The following is a 25,742-nucleotide window of genomic DNA, read 5'->3' as shown; positions in this document are numbered from 1 at the left end:
GTCTTCTTGTTAGAGACAGTTTGACAAAGTTATGTTTAAAAGATGCAAAGGAGCAACAACAATGCCTCTCCAGGTGTCGTGTTAATTGATGTTTTCACTGTTAAGTTTTGTTATTTATATATTGTTATTTATTATCTAAAAATAAACCATTTTAGAATTGAACCAGTATATGTTTATTTGAAAACCACTCACTTTTTGTAAACGTGTTCAACATGTTTCTCCCTTGATGAAATCCTCCCTGCAATAATTGAAATCTCCCTGAAAAAGTTTAAAATCTCCCTCGAGGACTCTCGTTGGGGTTGGCAGGTCTGGTATACACTATTTAGGCTTGTCAACCGATTGTCAGCTAAAACTGTTCGACGAGACCGTTGTACCGAACTTAATATATGCTTGTGAAAGATGAGGATTTGTAAGATGAGATATAATTGAACAAACCCATATCTTTCTTTCCTTAATAGTTTAATAGTGTCAAAAATAATGTGTCTCTCTGGATATGATATACGATGAATTACGTCAGTTGTCTCCAACTATTAGCGCTAAAAAGTCGTACTATAACTATTGAACCGGACTAGTTAGTGGATATCTGGACAAAATTTCTTATCTTTGGTATTGTCTCTTATTTAAAATCGAAACAACATTTTCGATAATTTCTATGACAATAAATGGATGCTAGAAGCAAAAATTATATAAGGTGGGTGTCGGGTTTAGCTAGTATGGAGAAATCATGTGTCATCTAAATGGTTAGCAATATCTGTAGAATAACTACCAGTTCAATGCATATAAGCTTGGGCAGCTAACATCAATATGTCATCTAAAGGTCTGAATTACAGGTGTCATATATATATATATATATATATATATATATATATATATATATATATATATATATATATATATATATATATAAAATACGAATAATACTATCATAGAGGTTAGATTAAAAAAATTCGTACTCTACAGAGATTCGAACCCAGGTTAGCGGGTAAACGGCACCAATCACCTTGCCTGTACACACCAGTCCATATTCCATCACGACTAAGCACACCTCACCAACATACAACTGAGCAACTGAGTCGTTCGATGCCGTTTAACCGCGGAATAGGGTTCGAACCTCTGTAGAGTACGAATTAAAAATTGTGCTACAAGTATGATAGTATTATTTGTATCAAATATTCATTCTGCGTAATATTATCAAACATTTTGCTATAGAACCCAGGGACAGCACTTATGTTCTCTCTGATATATATAGTTTAAAACAGCATGACCTACGTTTCTGTTTGAAACTGGTTGATAAGCTAATGTTCTCTGTTGTAAAAGATAGTGTACACTCTTTCAGTTGCAACAAATAGGTGATGAATTTCACTATCTAATCCTCTTTTTAATGATGGAACACAAAATTGTATACCACATTTTATATTTCCAGGACTAACTTTTATAAGTTCAATCAGTTACTTATACCACATTTTGTATTTCCTGGACTAACTTTTATAAATACAATCAGTTACTGAATATACGCCTCTTGAAAAATAAAATATTTTCGGGTTCTTACATTATCTTTTCCGAATTTTGTAATAAATGCTGAGCATTATGATCTGGTACCACACGTTATATTCTTGTCTTGTCTTTTGATCATTTGGTTTTTTTTTTTGTTTTGTTACCGTAATGTGCAAAAGTTCTTTGGTTTTTTCCCAAAACTGCTGTAAATTGCATTCTTGAAGGCTCAACGAAAATAGGATCTCAAAGGACCAAAATATATTTTACGTATGTATAGGTACATTCATAATTTTGTGTTTTTGGTATAATTTATATATATTGAATCATCAAAGGAGAAGATCTAGTTCAAAAGTTAGAATTCATGTTATTAAAAAATTAGTCATTGAAACGAATTGCACAGTGTTGCACAAAATCTTTAAAGCCACTCCCCATCGTTGACATAGACTAACCCCAGAATGTTCCAAATTTTGATCTGATATAGTTTACTGTTTTATGGTCTCCGTCCTTAGAAAATATATATTGCCCATGAACGGTGTTTGGGGGTGGCAAGTGGAGCGACCGCCCCAGAGCCCGCTCTTGAGGGGGCCCAAGGCCGTCCCTATGAGTTTGTCAAGCAATATTCTCCGGTAAATTGGAAACGCTGATACAGGCCGCACGTAATGCACCCAAAGCTGCGAAGTCAACTTAGTCAACTTCGTAACACAATTAACAGGTGGCAGCACAGATGCAGCCGTTTTCTCAACGCCACTAGCGGGCAACGGCTGTCCGATAACTTGGATCTCAATTTGTCACTCTGGCCCCGCGCGGTCAAGGTCGGCCTAAGGCCCCCGCGTACTCCTAACGCCGCCTCTGACATTGCCATATATGTCCGTGAGAAACTAAGCAACTAGGTTCCTTTTATTGTTGTAAAATCACCTGAAACAGAACAAAAATAAAGAAAACAAACGTACACAATATTTATACGTGTTACGTAATTGTAGTATGAATGGCAGTACACTCCCGTTTCAAGCATATACGATGTTGGCAGTTCTTAACAGTTCAAAAGATAAGAATATACAATATATCGTCTACATTCGTGCTACGTGTCCCAGATGTCAGGTGAATCCAGAGACCTAAACACAATAATCTATACTTATTTCATGATACAGCTTACTCTCTTTTGAGACAAAATTCCTGTAGCAGTTACCAAAAAAAAAAAAAACAACTACGAAAACAAAAAATACACAGTTTGCATCCAAACGAGGCCTAGAATTTCGCGGCATCTATTGTTAATGAAGTCAACAGCAACAACAACAAATAAAATGCATCATACGGCCACGAATTTGAATATTTTGAACCAGATAAAGCCATATTCAGCCAATAACTTAAATGTCTCAAGACAATTCAGCAGCCATAGTTGTATTTGCCGTTGGTAAATGTGTCTTATCGGTTGTTTTTTAAATATAAATAAGCGCTCTGATTAGAATAGCTGACATGCTCGACAAGGGCAATCTGTAGAACATTTTCAGCGTAATCAAACCCAGCATTTATGTTTAAATTTAACTTACACGCATTTCATGAAAAGTTCTCTATAGCTGTCCAATATAAATAAAGATAAATTCGGACCATTTCTAGGCCATCCGGGTTGAAGTTCTACAGTTCTGTGTCTTATCTCTGAGGACACAAGTCTCTTGTTGGGCGACCGAGATCAGCTGATCCTATGTCAATGTATACATAATAAGACCAATAGATAAACAATTGCTGTGTACAAAAAGAAAATAAGACTCAATAGATAAATAATCACTCTATGCAAAAACAAAAGGTACTTACAGCTGCCTCGCTAGGTGCTCAGCAATTAAGAGGTTAGTGTTAGGACTGGTCTATGAAGGGGAATTACCGCCATAATTCATGGCGTGTATTTTCTAATCTTCCTTGAAGCATTATTGTAATTGTCTGCTTGCAAGTGCTACTTTCATAAGTCTATCCATGTATATTGTATTCTTAATTGATGCAAATTGTACGTGGCAGTTTACAAGTGCTACTTTTCGCCTGCATTATTGTCAATGGCTGCTTGCAAGTGTTACATTCATAATTCTAGTCATGAATTACCTATTCTTCATCAATGTGAGCTGTAAATGGCTGCTTGTAAGTGCTTAGATCGACTTTCCTTCCGTCATTGTATCTTGCAGTTTGCCAACTACCGATTGATTCTTTGATTGTCGTATGGCAAATGCTATGTCAGTTATTACAAGTGTTGTATATTCTGTTTATAAACTTGCCATATTACAATTACATTATTCCAACTGCTGTTTTCATACAGATTTGGCCTTGCAACAATGTAAATACCAAGTTTTATCAGTATCGTCTTTGTTGTCCTACTCGTGTCGCCATCTGTTGTCATAATGGCATACTAGAGATTAGCATCCCGTTATGACAAGAGACAGCGCTCTAAATTTCTAAAGTTTTTCCTTTACCAGAAATAATTATTGCACCCTACGGAGCTTTACGGCAGTCATTTTGTGTCGATAAACATTGTAACTCTTTCAGGACCCTTTTTAAGGTGTACGTTAGCAACGAAGGTTTAATCGTTCTCTAAAACCACGTGCTTTCTCGAAGATCTAACTGATTTATAGTATCTTAATAAAACAAAAACGAACACACTACAGCAGGGTGGTCCATCTTCTTCAACTCCAGTTTTGACGCACTTAAGTATTTACTTTCACCGTTTAAGATATCTACTTCTTACTGATATCTCATCGCTTTGACCGCTCCGGTGGCCTAGTGGTTAGAGCGTCCGCCTTGGATGCGCGAGGTCGTGGATTCGATCCCCGGCTGAGTCATACCAAAGACTTTAAAAAAATTATACTAACAGCTGCCTCACTTGGTGCTCAGCATTAAGAGGTTAGTGTTAGGACTGGTCGGCCTGGTGTCAGAATAATGTGACTGGGTGGGACATCATGCTATATGTCTGCGGCATGATGCCCTAGTGCTAGGCTTCACTATAAACTGTCACACTGCAGATATCGCAGCGATATGACTGAAAAATTGTTTAAGATACATTAAAAATCCAAATCCCACACAAACACACACACACTGCTTTGGAAACATTAGTTATTTTATCAAAGTAAGGATCAGAAATGACAATGATATATTCCCTCGTACACTTCTTAACGAGCTTTCATCGTTTTAAGGATCGTATTGTACGTCACCCATTTTGACGCACCTCACAGACGTCTATCTTTTCCAGTGATACTATTGTACATAAGCTCCGGCGTAAATAATATATTTCAGAGCAACATCAATAGCACATTTCAAATAAAGTTTATTGGTAAAATGACATTAAAAAATTAAGCATTTTCCTAAAGGTTTTCTTATTCTTATCACAATGTTCATTTTCGAACATATTTTGTCGCAAAAACCGAAATAATCAAACTGTGGAAAATCATGTTCGTATCATGATAAAAATGTTTACTTGCGATTAGAAGTATTATATTTTGTGTACGATTATTTTTCAATAATTAATATGCATTGTTAATGTACAGAACCCCAACATTTAAATGTATTTAAAAAAAAATGCAAAACAAACAGTCTTTCAACTGGTTTACATCCTTTAAGACTTTTGTCTCTAAAAGTGGAACAAATCAGAGACAAAAGACATACTGTTACAGGAGATTTTACTTGTATTTATTGTAATTCTTACCATTATCAAACCAATTAAAAATAATAAGTTGGTTCAAGAATTTAAAAAAATATAAATATAGCTCCCTTAGGTTATAAGTATTCAACTTCTCTTTGTCACATTTAAGATTTTAAAAAAAACTTTAAACATTTTTTGAAATATGAATGTAGTGTCTCAATATTCCGTCTTATCAAGTGTGCTGCTCTTTGCAATATAAAAGTAGTTGAGTTTATTATCTATGATCAAAGAGAGAGAGAGAGAGTGCACAAAACTGCATATTGTTATTAAATTATTGTAATTGTATACATGTATCCTGGGTCTATGAGCGTGTTTTGGGACAGTCTTAGGGTCTTTCCTTCAGCAAATATCAACAAGAGTAAAACGAAAAACTCTACTGATCTTACTCGCTAATTATACAAGGTAGAATTTTACAGATCATTATCTTTTTATTTGGTTTGATTTTATTTAATTGTCTACATATATCCTGGGTAGGTGAGAGTGTTTTCAGACAGTCTTGTGCTAGCTCCATGACTTTCAGGGTGACAGGCAGAAAATTTAAACTGGTGGATGTCTAATTCATGCATAAGTTATTGGAAATAATCAAACATAAAACTGCTGGACATACTTGGGGTTGTAAACAAATGTTAAAAAACATTACATAAACGCTTAGAACAGCTGTTGCTTTAATATTCTTCAAAGGAACAGCCTATGGAAATCTTGAGGACGCAAACATTATGGTCAGCAAATATTGTTGCTTGATTTGGTATTATGAAAGGAACCGACAGTCTACTATTTTTCTGCTAAATGGCTTGTCAAATGGTCAAATGCAGGAATAGGTTGCGGATGTGCCTTAGATATCTTCTGATTGTGATTTCCTACCATTTGACAAGTGTGACAAGATCTATGATACTTATAAACTTTACTTTTAACTTTAGGTAAATAAAAATGATCCAGGATCTTGTGATAAGTCTTACTGACACCAAAATGACCAGCTTAAGGAGTTTTACGGGCTAGACTATGAATTTCCTTTCTATACGACTGGGGACCAACAATTTGCTTGCTCACTGACCACTCATCACCAGCAGGTACATCAGGTGTCTCCAAGTTCTCATAATGACCTCATTTTTCACATAGTAACAAACTGGTACTTGTGTGGCTTCAATTTCTGAAACCTAGTCTTGTGTCTTCTCTGAGGAATAGTACTTAGGGGCCTATAACTCACCTTAACATGTCTTGCATGCTTATAAAGTAGCTGTTACTTTTTGCTCAGATATCTTACAAATACAGTCAGAAATTGGCTAGCGGTTTCTATTATTCTGAAAAGAAACTAACTTACTTATGAATCTCTCTCTCTCTCTCTCTCTCTCTCTCCTGATCAATTCATTTAAATTAAGGAATTTACCTTATCCGTTGTTCCAAGACATATATTAGGGATAGCAGGCCAAATTTAAAATTTCATCTCGGGTTCATAAATATAATAGTTTTGTGAAGGGAAGGTTAAAGCATCAGAAATAACAAATTAGCGAATGAAATATAATCCTTTTCATGGTTTTTTTGCTCATAGCAAGTGCAAGTACCATTTTTTATTGCTCGCAAAAACAAATTCTCCAAGAAAGTGAGCATTTTTTAACAGTGTATATATTGAATACAGATTCAGTAATGGAATGTTTTCTTGGATTAATTCTTGAAAATGTCATTTGGGAATATAACCAGACTGTTTCAGATTCATAATTTACAAATGCTTGTCTTATAGAAAAGGAAATGTGTCTCGACCAATTCAGAATTTACAGTTTTAAGTGCTCGGAATTTGCAATTATGAGTGTATGTCCAATCCAAAGGTCACACTGTGTGAAAAGCTTGTCTTTATTCATGTTTTATTCAATGTCAAAGTGAAAAGCAAAACTGATTGGCAAATAAATCTATAAGAACAATGTAACAAGACAATCCATGTATTTATTCCTTATAATTGCCTTCCTGTATGACCATTTTTGTTTTAGACTAATTCATCGTACAATATTATTCTTATGAATGCCAATTTACATTAAATATTTATTTTTCTCTAATATTTCCTATGAAAAGTTAAACACAGGACTGTATATAGTCTTTATTTATTTATTATGCCTTACTGCATAGTTGTATTGTGCTGATATTTTTTGTGTCATGAGAATATTAATTTATATTTTAAACAGGATAAAATAATGATGAAATCACAAACAAATGAAGATGTTTATGGTGGGTGGGTGGATGAGTAGCCTTAAAACCTTTTTAAAAAATTAAAAAATTATGGGGTGGGGGTCTTACTCTTCTAACAGAAAACAATCACATCTGTAGAAGATACATGTAAATATTTGTATTAATCTTTTTAACTGCTACATTAGTTTCATACCCAAATGTATCAAGCAAATTTGGTATTGTATTGTAGCAGTAATAATACAAACAAATTGAGCTGGTTACTGGTACCGGTAGTAACGTTATTTATATTCAATATATTATATTTTTATAATTGCTACCAAAGGAGTCTGATGTTTTATCAGTGAGGTATCATACAATCAGTCATCTTATCTGTACTATAAATATCGCTTCATATATGGATGAATACGGTTTCAAATAATAAAAAAGTAGTTTCCAGTTTGATATCTGTGGAAATAAAGCATTTCATAATTGTATGGAAATGTTCTTTATGTTAGATATAGAAAATATATTTCATACCGTTAGAATTTATTTTCTTATATACTGAAATAAGTTCATATTTTTGTAGCAATACTGTGCTACAGTATATGCGTTGTATGTGATGTCATTCTTTCAAGTCATTTGCATCTTGCTATTGTATTGGAATTGGAGATTTAAAATTAAATTGGAGATATGAGATACTTCTCACGACAATTAATGACAATACTTGCTTGCTATTGCATATTCATCCATACCATACATATATATGAATTCTGTATAATTTCAATATTTACCTTATAGTAAGAGGGGTGGTTAATTGAATTTGGCTGGCTTTATCTAGAGGATGACCTGCCTCGATAGTATTGCCCGGTGGGAGTGGAAAGAGAGAATTTCAACAGAGAACTGAGCAAGACTATTGGGAATAAATAATGCAATACGAGCCCCCTTAGACAAGAAAACTAACAAAATTTAATCAGTAACAATTAATAGCAGCAATTCCAATTTAATCTCAGTTATGTCAACATAATTTAATAGCAGCGTCTAATTTGGATATATTTCATCATAATAAAGAGTGGTGAAAAAAGGCCAATGTCCACGAAATATTGCATCCTCTTTCTCCCTTGACCGTGTATCAACGTCTTCTTTTTTCCTCGAGCCTTCCTATTCTCTACGCTTCACCCCTTCATGGACTACCTAGTCCTTTATTCTGAACTCGTCACTTCTTTCTTCGGACTTCCGGCTTCGGACTGTGCCGTCTCTCCCCAGAAAGCTGTTCCCCTCACGTTACTCAGAAGCACACTAGCTATCCACACTGCATAAATTCTGACTTAATCCGATAGAACATCACCCTCGCTTCACAGCGTATGGCCATAAATTAACACGTTAGCGGTATATCTAACGTTATCGTATCTCTTTACCTACGCCATCACATGTTCGATTACTATTGCATAAAATTCACAAAATTCTAGCTCACAGCAATCCCTAACTTACAAGATTATTTAAACATTACAAAATTAGATATAAATATGCGATCGTCGTTAACTCACGATAATCAATATCGTCCTAACAGACCAAGAAAATTATTTCATATAACCCTATGAAATCCTTCACATATGAAAACATGGATAGCATGCAATCGTCAATTTTATCAATGAGCTAGTAACTGTAAAATTAACGAGATAAATTGCATAACAACCCTAGCATCAACAGATTTCTATGAAATTGAATAAACGATACACAATATGGATCCTAGTCATATCAAACACATTTGCATAAAACAAACAATCAAAAATAGAAAATGATATCGATAATTAAAATTGCGTATCTTATTTCTGTTCTCTGTCGGAATTTGTTCGTCCTAGCACTAAATCTTGTCTTTTCTTACATGACAGCCACCTGGTCTCCTTTTTCTTGTTTAACGAGGAAAGCAATATTCTTTTTAAGCTTCCTCTGTGTAAAACTACTCTCTCTCTCTCTCTCTCTCTCTAAGGAATTTTAAGGCTAAAGAATTTCGACCAAGGTCGTCAGTTTAAATTCAAATTACTTCTAAAGTGTATGTCTTAATTTGCACTGGCCAATCGTTAAAAGCGGTTCCTAAATTATCCCAAGATACTCATTTCTTTCGTAAGATTTTAACAGACTAGAATCTGTGAGCTACGATGCATATCAATTTTCCTTTGAAAATGATAATTTGACATGGGTTCCTATCAAATGTTTACTTTCTCTGGACAGCGTAGCAATGCCCTGTTCGAATCTCATTGAGTCATAAATGGTAGCCTTTCAAGTTTTAACACTGATGGGGGGGGGGGGGGAAGAAAAGAAGAAAGATCGAAGTGACTCTTCACAAAGACTTTTCTGGCTTAAATGTGATGCAATTTTAACGCTCAATGCATTCAACTTTAAGATTCAATACAATTCAAAATTCGATACTTTACAAAATATATACACTGCAGGTTAACAGTAAAAATTAATTTCACACGGATGAGAGAATAAACACAATCTTCCTCTCTGTAATGTACTCCCCCCCCCCCCCGTGAATAAACAAGAAAGAGAAAGTATGGCCTTGCTGTGCAATTACCTGCAATTTACTCAAACCTTACGAAATCTTTACTGATCCAAAAAGCAGAATTTGTACTGCATTATAAAATAATAAACATGCTCTAAATTGATAACATTGTGAATGAGAATTTTTTTTTTAAATTAGGACCTTAAACCTTGCTTGTAAGCGGCTATCCTATTCTGCCATCTTTGGGTAAAGGTAAATTACACCCACAAAATGTCCAAATAGAAAATGGGGTGGGAAGGGTCAGCGTGAATATAACATTGTGTACATACATCTAATTGTATACATTCATTTGTTTTGTGCTTTTTGCAGGCCACATCTTTTCCGAATGTTAATACTCTGAGAAATCAGTTGACTGTAATGCGGTAATATAATTCGAATGATATTTCAAGTAAGACGCCCAAACATGCCGTAAAGTGGTATAACCTCTTGTTGCTAGGGTCAGGGGAGTCGTCGTATTGTAAGAAATGTACGTGTCACGGCGGCGTCTGTTGTCATAATAATGCATTATTTGATGCTAACTTCCGTGATGCTAACTTGCAACTTGCTTGATGTTGCATTATAATCATGAGTTTGGAAGGTGCAGTCTGTGTAACTTATTATATAGCAAGTTTATCAATAAAATATTAAAACTTGTAATAACTGGCATAGCGTTTACCATACGACAAACTACAGAATCAGTTCCACTGCCATCTCACCTCTGTCTGCGTGGGTTCGAGTCTAGGATTCGGCCAATGTGGGTATGTGAGAAAGCTTGCCAGTAGATTCTCGTGAGTCGGTGGTTCTTCCCGGGGTTTTCCTGGGTTCTTCCTCCACCACTAATACTGGCCGCCATGCATAGCCTATCGTGTGCTGAAAAATGGCGTTAAACCCTACAACAACAACAACAACAGAATCAGTTCAGTAGTTGGCAAATTGCAAGATAAAATGACGCAGAAGGAAAGTAGATCTAAATACTTGTAAGTAGCCATTTACAGCTTGCATCAATGAAGAATAGAAAATTCATGACTTGAATTATAAATGTAGCACTTGCAAGCAGCCATTGACAATAATGCATGCGGAAAGTAGCACTTGCAAACAGGGACGTCATTTCAACTTTTTTCGGGGCTTGGGGTAAACTTGATGGGGGCAAAACTTGACAGGCTTTTTAATTTTCGTATATAGGCTTCAGCAATTTTACAGCACATGCAAATTCGGGTGGGGAAGAATGCCCCCTCCCCCCCCCATGACGTCCCTGCTTGCAAATTGCTACGTACAATTTGCATAAATGAATAATACAATATACATGGATAGAATTATGAAAGTAACACTTGCAAGCAGCCATTTACAATAATGCATCAAGGGAGATTAGAAAATAAATGCATAGAATTATGGCGATAATCCCCCTCCATACTGGTCGGCCTGGTGTCAGGATAATGTGACAGGGTGTGACTTCAAGCTACGTATCTGCGGCATGATGCCCCAGTACTAGACATCACTATAAAAACTGCCACACTGCAGACATTGTTGCAGTATGACTGAAAAATTGTTAAAGCTAAGTTACAATTTCAAATCACACACACACACACACACACAGACACACCGAAACGAGTTACTTGGAGGACTGAATGCAATTTATATCGCCTGCCTCAGCAAATGGCGGGAAAATGTATTCTTTTCCGATGGCAACTACGACGTTGTTAAGAATGTCAGCCTCTGCGTTTCAGTACTGTATTAAAATTCGATATGTCTAATAGTTGGGTAAATCAATGCACCTTTCGTAGGTGAGACTTTGTTTTCGACGGAAGCATTCTTTATCTTGGGATATATATTATGGTTATTTAATTTGCACAGTTCACTTCACCTTGACCAAATATCCCATCAAAACCCTTAGCTCATTTGCCCCACGGATAAAAATAATGAACAAACCAACAAAAGACAGGAAGAAACAATTCGTTCCAAGGAGATGGATAGGCCATTTTAAAGTAAATTATGGATCAGGAAGAGAAATGTCTTGATCAAAATCAAATACGCGTTTGTGTGATTGCGTTACTCAAGGTACGCAATATCATTTATATATGATTTATGTATTTGCAGTTAGTCTTTGTTATTATATAACAAAAATAATAAATATTTGGTATTTGTTTTGGCTAAAAAAGTTTCGTTTGAAAATTAAACCTAGTGGTTCATGTTTGATAATGAATGTCTGCATCTTACACTGCAAATATTAAGGACGTAAGAAAAAGGAGATTGTTAATTAATACCCATCAACAAACTCTCTCGTTTTGTGTTTTGTTTGCGTTAATTTGATTTTGTTTTGAATGTTGTAAAGATGTACTAAAATGGTTGCGGTTTCTAAAATGCATATCTCATTCTGGTCTTCTACGCGTTTTAGACCCTCATACGTGTGTATTTATCTACAATAATAAAAAAGCAAATTATATTAGAGAGCAATTTTCAAATTTAATGTGTTATGGGCAAGCTATTGCCAATAAGGCCAATGTAGTTTTTAATGTGTTATGGCCAAGCGATTACCAATAAGGCCAATGCAGTTTTCAATGTGTTACGGGCAAGCAATTGCTAATAAGGCCAATGTAGTTTTTAATGTGTTATGGGCAAGCGATTGCCAATAAGGCCAATGTAGTTTTCAATGTGTTATGGGTAAGCGATTGCTAATAAGGCCAATGTAGTTTTTAATGTGTTATGGGCAAGCGATTGCCAATAAGGCCAATGTAGTTTCTAATGTGTTATGGGCAAGCAATTGCTAATAAGGCCAATGTAGTTTTTAATGTGTTATGGGCAAGCAATTGCTAATAAGGCCAATGTAGTTTTTAATGTGTTATGGGCAAGCAATTGCCAATAAGGCCAATGTAGTTTTCAATGTGTTATGGGCAAGCGATTGCTAATAAGGCCAATGTAGTTTTTAATGTGTTATGGGCAAGCAATTGCCAATAAGGCCAATGTAGTTTTCAATGTGTTATGGGCAAGTGTTTGCCAATAAGGCCAATGTAGTTTGTAATGTGTTATGGGCAAGCAATTGCCAATAAGGCCAATGTAGTTTTTAATGTGTTATGGGCAACCAATTGCCAATAAGGCCAATGTAGTTTTCAATGTGTTATGGGCAAGCGATTGCTAATAAGGCCAATATAGTTTTTAATGTGTTATGGGCAAGCAATTGCCAATAAGGTCAATGTAGTTTTCAATGTGTTATGGGCAAGCAATTGCCAATAAGGTCAATGTAGTTTTCAATGTGTTATGGGCAAGCAATTGCCAATAAGGCCAATGTAGTTTTTAATGTGTTATGGGCAAGCAATTGCTAATAAGGCCAATGTAGTTTTTAATGTGTTATGGGCAAGCAATTGCTAATAAGGCCAATGTAGTTTTTAATGTGTTATGGGCAAGCAATTGCCAATAAGGCCAATGTAGTTTTCAATGTGTTATGGGCAAGTGTTTGCCAATAAGGCCAATGTAGTTTGTAATGTGTTATGGGCAAGCAATTGCCAATAAGGTCAATGTAGTTTTTAATGTGTTATGGGCAACCAATTGCCAATAAGGCCAATGTAGTTTTCAATGTGTTATGGGCAAGCGATTGCTAATAAGGCCAATGTAGTTTTTAATGTGTTATGGGCAAGTGTTTGCCAATAAGGCCAATGTAGTTTTCAATGTGTTATGGGCAAGCAATTGCCAATAAGGCCAATGTAGTTTTAAATGTGTTATGGGCAAGCAATTGCCAATAAGGTCAATGTAGTTTTTAATGTGTTATGGGCAAGCAATTGCCAATAAGGTCAATGTAGTTTTTAATGTGTTATGGGCAAGTGTTTGCCAATAAGGCCAATGTAGTTTTCAATGTGTTATGGGCAAGCAATTGCCAATAAGGCCAATGTAGTTTTAAATGTGTTATGGGCAAGCAATTGCCAATAAGGTCAATGTAGTTTTTAATGTGTTATGGGCAAGCGATTGCTAATAAGGCCAATGTAGTTTTAAATGTGTTATGGGCAAGCAATTGCCAATAAGGTCAATGTAGTTTTTAATGTGTTATGGGCAAGTGTTTGCCAATAAGGCCAATGTAGTTTTCAATGTGTTATGGGCAAGCAATTGCCAATAAGGCCAATGTAGTTTTAAATGTGTTATGGGCAAGCAATTGCCAATAAGGTCAATGTAGTTTTTAATGTGTTATGGGCAAGCGATTGCTAATAAGGCCAATGTAGTTTTAAATGTGTTATGGGCAAGCAATTGCCAATAAGGTCAATGTAGTTTTTAATGTGTTATGGGCAAGTGTTTGCCAATAAGGCCAATGTAGTTTTCAATGTGTTATGGGCAAGCAATTGCCAATAAGGCCAATGTAGTTTTAAATGTGTTATGGGCAAGCAATTGCCAATAAGGTCAATGTAGTTTTTAATGTGTTATGGGCAAGCGATTGCTAATAAGGCCAATGTAGTTTTAAATGTGTTATGGGCAAGCAATTGCCAATAAGGTCAATGTAGTTTTTAATGTGTTATGGGCAAGCGATTGCTAATAAGGCCAATGTAGTTTTCAATGTGTTATGGGCAAGCAATTGCCAATAAGGTCAATGTAGTTTTTAATGTGTTATGGGCAAGTGTTTGCCAATAAGGCCAATGTAGTTTTCAATGTGTTATGGGCAAGCAATTGCCAATAAGGCCAATGTAGTTTTAAATGTGTTATGGGCAAGCAATTGCCAATAAGGTCAATGTAGTTTTTAATGTGTTATGGGCAAGCAATTGCTAATAAGGCCAATGTAGTTTTTAATGTGTTATGGGCAAGCGATTGCTTATAAGGCCAATGTAGTTTTCAATGTGTTATGGGCAAGCAATTGCCAATAAGGTCAATGTAGTTTTTAATGTGTTATGGGCAAGTGTTTGCCAATAAGGCCAATGTAGTTTTCAATGTGTTATGGGCAAGCAATTGCCAATAAGGCCAATGTAGTTTTAAATGTGTTATGGGCAAGCAATTGCCAATAAGGTCAATGTAGTTTTTAATGTGTTATGGGCAAGCGATTGCTAATAAGGCCAATGTAGTTTTCAATGTGTTATGGGCAAGCAATTGCCAATAAGGTCAATGTAGTTTTTAATGTGTTATGGGCAAGTGTTTGCCAATAAGGCCAATGTAGTTTTCAATGTGTTATGGGCAAGTGTTTACCAATAAGGCCAATGTAGTTTTCAATGTGTTATGGGCAAGTGTTTGCCAATAAGGCCAATGTAGTTTTCAATGTGGTATGGGCAAGTGTTTGCCAATAAGGCCAATGTAGTTTTCAATGTGTTATGGGCAAGTGTTTGCCAATAAGGCCAATGTAGTTTTCAATGTGTTATGGGCAAGTGTTTGCCAATAAGGCCAATGTAGTTTTGCAAGAAAATCTTCACTGATAATCTTGTCACTGGATCTCTGCAAATCTAATATATCTTCAGTTCTTCTTGATAATAAGAAATGCTAAATATATGACAGTAGCTGTATTATATACAAACATGAGTTTCCTTTGAAGAAGTTAAATAAGAAAATTGAAAAGATTTTGTCAACTACGCAATTGTTTCCCTAATGATTGACACTGATGCAACTTTCATGGCAAATCAACAAAAGCAAGAATAACTCTGATATTCATTTGAAGAAAAAATGTGATGTACGCATATGTTTGACATTTTACAATTTAGGCTTCTGCAAATTTTACATCTTTTATTTAATTTGATTCAGAATTTGTATACACACGTATTGGAGAATGAAGCGGAATATAATTACATACGAAATACTAGTAGAGCATGTTTACGGTAGTCTTAGGTCAAATGTGTCCACAGGTTTTAGGTCACCAAAAGTGTTGCTTGATCTTGGTTCTATTGAAATCTATTCAACTAATTTAATAGCTTAAACATGACAATGAATAAATGATGAATAAATGAACATACATGCCCTAGATGGATAGATTTATGTTAAGTTACGCTGAAGCTTGCATATGAATATCATGTAAGAATGAATTATCTATGGTTATTTATATTCACAATTTCCAAACGTATTCTTTTTCAGATCAATTACCTCGTTCTACTATTACCGACTACAGTATCAACCTAGATAATCCTCTTCCAGTTGATGAACACGGCGATGCTATTGACCTGGCTGTATTCTACAAGAAAAGAGGAGGGAAATGTAGACAAGTTTATGGCTACAGCCCAGGTCCCATTTATGTTATTTCTAGCTGTCCAATTAGCTCACAACTTACTAACACTAACAGTCTGTGTGAGACAACTCCTCCGGAAAATCTTTTAGAGGACACCCATAAAAACATGATAGATCTGATTACAACCCCAGTTCAGGATATAAATGGACTGGTTTACAAAAATGTATATTGCGCTCAGTGCAATGATGCCTTTCAAGTAATGGCGTGGAGAACCACGTTAGAATGTGAAAACATGCTTCCTTTAGAAGTGTCGGATGGCTTCGAGAAAATGATTCTGATGCGTGAATTTACCGACAGGAGTTTTTGCACACGCAAACTGAAACCAGTCGTGCAAAAGATGATCCACCAGTGTCCAAAGGAGGAAGTACTTACTATAAATGGACATGGTACTCACCAGGTCAGAGTTAGCTCCAGCAAAGGACAAAACATGTCTCCATTCCCGTTATCATTCTCTATATTGATGAATTTCGGATTCGACGGAAAGACCCATATTTTGTTCAGCACGGCCCCAGAGGAACAGTATCAATCTATAACATGTAAAAAGAACGAAATCTATGATCCCAAATATAACTTGTGCAGAGCGGTCATTTGTGATGAAGGTTACGATCTGGTGGAAGGTATGTGCGAGCCAATGTCGCAGTTTGAATCCAATGGAAACATGTTTACAGATGGAAATATCGATGAACTACAAAACGTTGATGACATAACGGAGGTGACACTGACCATCAAAAATGTTTCTAGTGGCGTCCGAACACTCTTGGGTTTGAATGGAATTGAATATCTGCTGAAAATGCAGTTCGCAGAAATTCTCAACATTACAGTGGACCGCATCAGAAACGTGACTGTGAAAATTCTTGAGTCCAGTAGCCATAATCAAGAGAATCATATTGAATTTCACAGAGTAAGACCGACCACTGTGGAGAATCGAGCGGACGACGAAATGATTTTGGATGATCAACTTACTGCTGCTCTGCCAAGCAAACGCCGGAAAGGCAGTTCCGGCCAAAATGGAATCGCAGAAGGTGATAAGGGCTTGACAACAGATATGGATTCCGTTATGCTAAGTAATTCGAATGCCTCTTTCCATTCATGGGACGCCAGTGTTGCTAAAACTGGGAATATTGATTCCAAAGAGTCAAACATTAAGACCTCTAAGAGTTCAAAAGCAATGTTTTCCATCGGTATTTCAAAAGGCGAAATCCATACTGAAGACGATACACATGTTATTCTTAATGGCAGTTCTCATGAAAATGACAAAGATGAAAACGTTAATGCCACAGAAGCATTGAAAATGAAAGCCAAACTGAACAAATATAATTCAGAAAAAATGAAGGAGTTAAAAGATACAGCATCTTCGATAGCTGTTCAAGTTATGTTTCTGCTCTTTCCAGCCCATGAAAATAAAACACAAGCTAGATCAGTGAAAAATGTTGTACAAACCATGAGCGACATGATTGACAGTAACTCTTTCATGATGACAATTAATGGAACTGACTTGAAATTTCAGTCTTTGGAGAACGGGACTAAACCATTATCTATGGACATGTGGTGTACAAAAGGTATTCAGAAGTTTGTGATGGAAGGAGATTTCGATGTGGTCATTGTTCACAATGATACGACAGGGAGAAACGAAACCAAAGTATATGTGAACGCTACACATTCTCTCTATGGACCAGGAGAGTTTGACCTCACGGTGAGCGTAGATGGTACAGTGGGAAATTTAAGCGAGGCCATTGTGACAAGCTTTGTGTTCGTGTGCGTCATGCCCAGAATTGTACAAAAAGATTGCGTACGGATAACTCTAAACAGGTTAGAGTACCAACTGCTTTCTAATAAATCTATTCTCTTCTCTGACAAAGTGTATAACTTAAACGAGTACCACTATGCTGATGAGGCTGCGGAAACCGTGCGCGTATGTGCCCCAGATTGGAGCTCTATTAAGTCGGTCCATTCCAATAAATGGGCCCTGGTGTGTGGGAATAGCCTGCTACAACTCGCTCTAGCAGAGAGCTATCTAACTTTTGGACTGGGAATTCTATCCTTACTAGCCACAATGTCAGTTTTGCTGACTTACTTACAGTTCGGAAAGCTTCGAAATTTACCAGGTGTCAACACGGTAAATCTGACACTCGCTTTATTCCTCGGTGAGCTGGTTTTCATCACTTCCGGATACGTGAAACCGCACTATAACTGGCTTTGTTCAGCTGTTGGCATGCTGCTGCATTACCTTTTCCTTGCGTCATTCTTCTGGATGAACGTTATGTCCTATGACGTATTTCGTACGTTCGCAAACAAATGCATTCTAACACACATTCGCAGCAAAACAAAGTATCTTCCGCGTTACGCGCTTTATGCATGGGGTTCCCCAGCAGTAATTGTAGGTATCTGTGCCTTTGTCGACTTTTCGCATTTGTTTACCAATGTTCGTGTTGGTTATGGAGGGACTGTCCAAGCGAGTCCTTTCTCAGAGAGTGAAAACCCGCGTGATAGTGAGGAGGATATCTCACAAAACAAAACGACTACAAGTGGTCAGCACGTCTACCAGATTGGATGCTGGATTCAGGAACCGGTGGCAGCGGTTATTTCATTTGGGGCTCCGATGATTCTCATTCTACTCAGCAATTTTGTCATGTTCACCCGCACAATTATTTGCATTCGGGCATCAACAAAATCCACTTTCTTGAATACTCGACGATCCTCCAAGGGCCACATCATCGGAAAAGACGACGTTATGCTGTACATTCGGATGTCCACAGTTATGGGATTCACGTGGATTTTTGGTCTGGCGTCTTCTATCATCAGTGCGTTTGCAGGACCACCTTCTAAGACAATTTGCATTGTACTTCACGTCTTTGGCATTTTGTTCATCATTTTCAACTGCTCGCAGGGACTTTTCATTTTCTTCGCCTTTGTGGCGAACAAGAGAGTCACATCACTTTACAGAGCAAAGTTCAGAAAGTGGCGGCGACGTCGAAATTGTCCTTCTTCCAGCAGCCAGGCCACACTAATCTCTTTCACAGGGAGCTTGCAAATAACGCCGAATTTAAAACAAGTTTTTGACCCTACAATATGAAACTAAGAGATTTTGTGAAAGACCTTGATGAGGCAGAGTTTGCTTTAGTCCTGTGATGAAAGTTGCCAATCCTTGGGTCGGGACACTTTTAGTTTTATACAAAGGGAGATAAGCCCTTCGTCACGGTTCTAATTTGGATCCAGTGATTTGAGGCAAATTCGAAGGAGATACCGCAGTAAATTGGTGTTTTCAACTAAACGAACACTGCATAGTGCAAGCGTGTTAGCTTACGATCCTTGAGCGCCACTATTTCGAAGCAGCGGCACCCTTCCTTCTATTTTCATGCGAATAGAATAGTTTTAGAACGAATTAAGTACATGTATATGTTCTTTCTTATATATTGATAAGGTGTAAAATGTTGACTTCACGGTTTGCAGAAAAATCATGTTCAGTACCAGGAGACATTATGCTCATTCACGTTCGACAAAGACGTTCCTGACTTAATTTCGAATGAAATTACGGTTATGCTATGAAATGGTTAATAAAGACGTTACTGACTTAATTTCGAATGAAATTACGGTTATGCTATGAAATGGTTAATAAAGACGTTACTGGCTTAATTTCGAATGAAATTACGGTTATGCTATGAAATGGTTAATTTTATCTGGAACATGTATAGACTTTTTCAAGTGCTGCTTCGTTGTATCCGAGATTCGTGAATCTCCAGTACTGGTCGAGTATTTTGAATTAAATTACAAATTTGAGGGAGTTTGTTAGGCAAATGTTTGAAAATGAATTTATCTAAAGTCTTTAAAACCAACACAATATACACATGCTGTAAATCTGTCTTACTTAAAGAGAGCATTTTAAAAGTTCCAGTCCAACATAAATCAGTGTCAGAGTATCCCTGCTGTCTGTCCGTCCATTCATCTTTTATCAAACATAAATCAAGTCAAGCAGTGTCAGAGTATCCCTGCAGTCTGTCCGTCCATTCATCTTTTATCAAACATATTCAGTTCTTTCTTCCCTTCAGATTTTGAAACTTATCTATCAATTGGCTTTAATGATTTGCTCTTTGAGAAGGGAAGAATTGTTTATAATTTTTAAAAAAATTATAAACAAAAATTATTGGTTCAATAACATGTAATAAGGTGTCAATGAGTTTTCCATTACAAATATTTTATATTTACTGTAATAAAGTAATAATTAAACCTAAATGAATTCTTTTTCTTGTAAATCATTATCATCCTTAAAATATGAAAATCAACATACACAGACATACAGAAACACACTGTTAGTTTAACCTTTTGTCAAAATAAAATGGAGGGCCCGTTTGATCAAGTGGTATAAAGCGCTCACCTTCTCCGATCTTTGACATCTTACCTCTGTCCGCGTGAGTTCGAGGCCCGGGCTCGGCCAATACGGATATACGAAAAAGCTTGCCAGTAGCTTCGCATGGGTCAATGGTTCGTAGCGGGGTTTTCCCTGGTTCTTCCTGCACCAGTTATACTGGCCGCCATGTTTAGCCTATCACGCGCTGAAACAGCGTTAAACCGCTTAAACACATTTCGACATTTTTTGGACGTAGTAGCATTTGCATTCATTATCGAATCGACATATTTAATCGATTCCATACATATCATATAATATCTCCCAGCAGAACAATTGACATACGTTATTCTGACATCTAGGTATTAGTCAAATGAGAAGTCACTTTCACCACGTTACGTAACTCGCGGAAAAAGGGGACGGGTAACAGTTTCTTCTCTTTTGATTATTTGAAATTGCAAAGGCAGTGAATATTGCGCCAGTCACTCGGACAGCAAATGTTAACATGTTTTAAATGATTTTCTTCAGATTTCAAGGAAAGGTAAGATAGTATTTCGATTGTCTTTGAAGGGTTGACTCTTGGTAAACGTATATTAAAGAAATCAGTGATGTTTAATCCAGAGAAAATGACGTAAAACACACTTCATTACTGGTTTATATGAATTGGCTACAAACCAGTGTCACCACTTTCAACCAAACGAGAAGTCAAGCGAAGATAGCTCAACAAAAATGCACATTCCAATCTGTCCTAGATTTCATTTATTGTCTTCTTATTTTAATTGTCTTTGTTTTGTGTTAGAATCATATTTATACATGTTATCACTTACATGTATCATGAACTCTCCTTATACTTTCTAGCCGTGTGTGTGTGTGTGTGTGTGTGTACATTTAGATGATAGTTTATTAAATAATTGTTTATAGAATATTCCGTGTTCATTTAAGAAAATAGCACATCCAGGGCACACGTTCAAAGAGAACTATTCTCGAATTCGATATATATAATGTTATTTGTCTGAGGGCAAACAGTTTTTATGGATGGAAAAAAAGGCAGTCCCCACCCCCGCCCCAAGAAACACAGTTATAATCAAACAAATGAAAGTTATACCGTTTAATGCCGATTAAGAGTCGGGTAAGATAAATACTAACGATTGTAAGGTTCAAATAAGGATATAAAACACAAGTGGTGCAAGTAAACCGGAACTATCACGTACGCCGTTCCAGTAAGGCATTTACTGTCGGCTCAGCCGTACCGGAAAGACGGGGTTGGGGTTGGGAGGTTGGTACTGAACCGATAAGAGTTAAAATCTACCTGCACCTCAAGAAAACAATTTTTCTTTTTACAATAATTAGCTAAAATTAACCTAGCACATAACACTCCTTTTTATGAGAAGCTAAGGGAAGCATGCCAAAATTCTTATAAAGTCGTTGGTTGGTAGAGAAACTTATTTTATTTTAATATTCATTACGGTCTAATTCACTTCAGAGAAGTATATAGTTGTGCGCATGCTTCTTATAGCTCGTCTATGCCAGCATGTATAATGCACGCACAGCAAAACATGTTCGAGCGGACTAAGAGGCTAAGACCAGGTGAATATTCCACTGAAAATTCAGACGCCTGATCACTTAGGTTGCGCATGAACTATTCACGATGCATTCATTCTTTGTTTGTATTTGAACCCATTAAACAGAACTTGCAAAGACAGAACAGATCTTTGCTTCGGCACGAAAATCTTCCCACCATGCAATAGTGCTGGCTGGTACCCGGCCTAACTTGGAAAGCAGACTGGTAAAATAATAAAGAGTAAAACTCTCATGTGGTTTAGTTGTTGACGTCCCTCGCACTAGTGATGACCTCCAGAACGGCCAGTCTGGAAACTTCCTTTTGAACGGCAGAGATTTCTTGGTAACTTCATCTCGGCGCGGTGAAGCATGGGTAAGCTGTATGGCAATTTCGTACTTTAACTAAGATGATGAAGACGATAATTATGATGATGATGACGACGATTATATGCTCTCTCACGAGCAAGTATGACGCAGTTGTCAGTAAAACAACTGGGCTACAAAACGAAAAACAACACGCAGTAGCAAAAATCAGTTTGTAATTTGTTTAGCTTGATTCATACGTGACTCCGAGATATCTACACTAACCAATAGTCTGGTAAAGGACTGTACATTTGATTGTACGTAAAGGTGTCGCTCAGTTATTTTTTTTTTATATATAAAAAATTATGTCCAAAAAATACACTATCTAAGCCTTCTGTTCATCAGCACTGGTTGTGCATAAGCGAAAGATGAAATCATATTTATAATATACTTTAGAGGTGGTCTAATGTATTAGTGGAAAACAGGCCCATCTGGTCACTTTCATGATCTAGGTGTATTAGTGTTCAGTAGCAGTCGAATGAATTTGCAAGATTTTCATGCCGAAGTGAAACACCTATATTGCTGATGCATGCGTCGGTCCATAATAATAATCATCAATCTAATAATTATACATTTATGTGATTAGAATTTTTATAAAGAACGTCGACATACATGCCAACCAGTCAGCGACTTTACTAGATTTTTGTTGATGTCAGCTTTGTGGACCCTTTTTCACACTGTCGCTTGGCATATATCTTTGGCATATATCTCTCTGAATCAGTGGTCACTGGTAACTTAGTGTTCTGAGGCAATGGCTTTTGCAGATCACTGAAATCTCACCTCTGACCACGTAGGTTCGAGTCTAGGCTCGGCCAGTTTGGCATGTGAAAATATTTGCCAGTCGGTGGTTCTTTCCAGAGTTTTCACGAGTTCCTCTTCCATCAAATTTACTGTCCACCATTAATAGTATATCATGTGCTTAAAAACAGCGTTAAACACACACAACCACAAACCTCTCACTGAATCACGCACGAGTCAGATTGCATTTGTCCCTCCGTAATTGCCCGCCAATGGGAATGAAAGTAACTCCATATAGCTAACTGGTTCCGCAGAGAAACGTTGGAGATTCTCTGTATAATATAACACTGTCAGCTAATAAAGCAATTTTTTTTACATGCATCCATATGTAAGATACATGCATATAGATAGAAGTTTGCCTTTCCAAGCTTTATACAAACCGTTAATAGTTTCCATATTTATGTTCATTAAAAACAGACATATTCATGAAAATCTAAAATTTGCTTTTATTGTATGTCTTAAATTTGCTTTTTCATTTATTAGAACATCATTGTAAGTTCACTCAAGACCATATTTATACGTGTGTGTGTGTGTGTGTGTGTGTGTGTGTGTGTGTGTGTGTGTGTGAAGTGTGTGTGTGCGTGAAGCTACATTACTTCCCTGCTTTCATAACGGTATTTTCAAAAAAAGTTTAAGTCTGATGGTAAACTCGTTCACTCTCTTTTCTCGTATGTTAGCTGATTTTTTTAAAACTCTATCATCTGTATTTATCAAAGGCCAAATTTTCTGCATGAATAAATGAGAGTACAAATTGTATTTTGGTTCGTGTTTTTGTTATGATTCGCATAATCTTGCTCTAAATTTGACAGAAAGTATCCATACTTAGAGATGTTTCAAATTCCTACCAATGATTTCTATCTGCCATTAATTATGACCGCTGTTGTTACAGATAGGGAAACATTTAAACGACTACACTTGAAAAGAACGCTTTCGAGAATTAGACCAATTTTGACAGTGAGCGTCCTCACAGAGATCTTTCAATTGTGCATAAATGAAGCTCCCGTATGAAATATGACGATCGTTAAAGAAAATATTTTATAAACATTCAGATAAATTTGAACATTTGCGCAGCTACTTTTCTCTTTTTCGTACCATTATATTTTCTAAATAAAATGGTCCATTACTTGTGATGCTAAGTCTTAACACATTAACCCCTGGCGACGAGTTAACGTGGCAGGAGGTAGTAGACTACTGCCGAGTTCTGTAGCGTCATGGCCATGCATGATACACTAATGTGGGTGGTATTATAGAAAGGTAGACAGATGTAGCTCAGTAATGATACCAAATAATCTGGAATTTCTAGTTGCACTACAAAATGCAGAGGGGAAAAACCTCATTTTTTGGACCCGATTTTTTCCTACCCAAAATTCGCCCGTGGTCGAAATCCGATTTTGTGTCCGGATTTTAGACTTTTTGGTCTCAGATCTAAGGCAAACCGGTATGAACTGCAAACAAACAGATGAACTTTTGCAAAAAGTAGAATAAGATGAGCATTTGGAATAAAGAGTGGTCTCGATACAAAAATAATGGCTCCGTTTAGCAACAAAAAAGAAGAACAAAAAAAAAAAGATCTCCAACTTTTACCCTTCTGCTCATGCGCGAGACAAATAGCCAATGAGAAACGATGTTTCTAACACAACTAAGCAGTATGTTATTGGATGATCACCTGGAAGTTGGTGGTTTCGGATGTATTCAGAAAGAGTTATCAAAATATGTTTCCTACTCGAATTTCAGGCTCTTCTTCATATAACAGATCTTGAACTAGCGTTGTGCAAGAAAGGTACTTTGCACTTCTTCGTACAGCATACATTGAGGTAGCATTGTGTATGTGAAATGTATTTTGCACTTCTTCGTACAACATACATTGAGGTAGCACTGTGCATGTGAAATGTACTTTGCACTTCTTCGTACAGCATACATTGAGGTAGCAATGAACTTTGTTTCTGGGTTAACTAAATATTTTAGTATATAAAAATAAAATCAGTTCAAATTTTAAACTGCTGGATTAAATAAAGTAAATTAAAGAATAATTTTTAAAAAATTCTTTAGTAATAAAATTAATGGCAAAATTACGAAAAGGCAGATCTGCATGCTTCCATATAATAGTGTCAGAAGAATGCTAACATTTCACACTTTGATCATTGCCCCTGCGAACATAATCCGTTCGATTTCTGTTCAAAATGAGATGATCAATGATATTGAGAAGTAAATTGTGGCAAGTTTTATGTCCCGCTCTGTCAGGGTGGTGGTGGAAATATGTGATCTCCCACACTCCTTAAGGAATTTGGTTATCGTTATCTAGGAGATGATCGATCACGGTGTTACTGCCCGGATCAAGTAAACAATAAAATAAAATATGAAATTAAGGTATTTAATAACGGAGATCTGTTTAGAGATATAGCATATAAACAAAATGAAATCGAATATGACATGTGAATTATTTGCTTTCTCTTAGCCGTTCTGTTGCATTGATAGAACAAATTTCATCCATTGATCGAAGGACTGATAGAATTCAGATTGCCGGCATGACATCATCACCTGGTGCCTCCTGTCTTTTCCAAATCACTGCTGTTGATAGGTCGCAGTCTCCGCCTCTTTCCTTCTCTCACTTTCTCTTTAGCCTCTTCGGGTCACG

General features: G+C 36.5%; 1 protein-coding gene across 1 annotated transcript in view; it reads left to right on the top strand.

Moving 5' to 3' along the window:
- LOC149781996 (uncharacterized) overlaps positions 1-23,861 on the top strand; it is a 28,070-nt gene extending 4,209 nt beyond the window's left edge. The window contains exon 2 of the mRNA XM_089933399.1: positions 15,894-23,861. Within this exon, the coding sequence (XP_089789525.1) occupies positions 15,894-19,117 (3,224 nt within the window). The 3' untranslated portion in view covers positions 19,118-23,861. The remainder of the gene's footprint in view (positions 1-15,893) is intronic.
- The last annotated feature ends 1,881 nt before the right edge of the window (positions 23,862-25,742 follow it).

The sequence above is a fragment of the Sinohyriopsis cumingii genome, chromosome 15, assembly GCF_028554795.1.
Source record: "Sinohyriopsis cumingii isolate HCF-2022 chromosome 15, ASM2855479v2, whole genome shotgun sequence".
Classification (NCBI taxonomy): Eukaryota; Metazoa; Mollusca; class Bivalvia; order Unionida; family Unionidae; genus Sinohyriopsis; species Sinohyriopsis cumingii.
The sequence above is the reverse complement of the archived record's forward strand: the minus strand, read 5'-3'. Positions and strand labels throughout refer to the sequence as shown.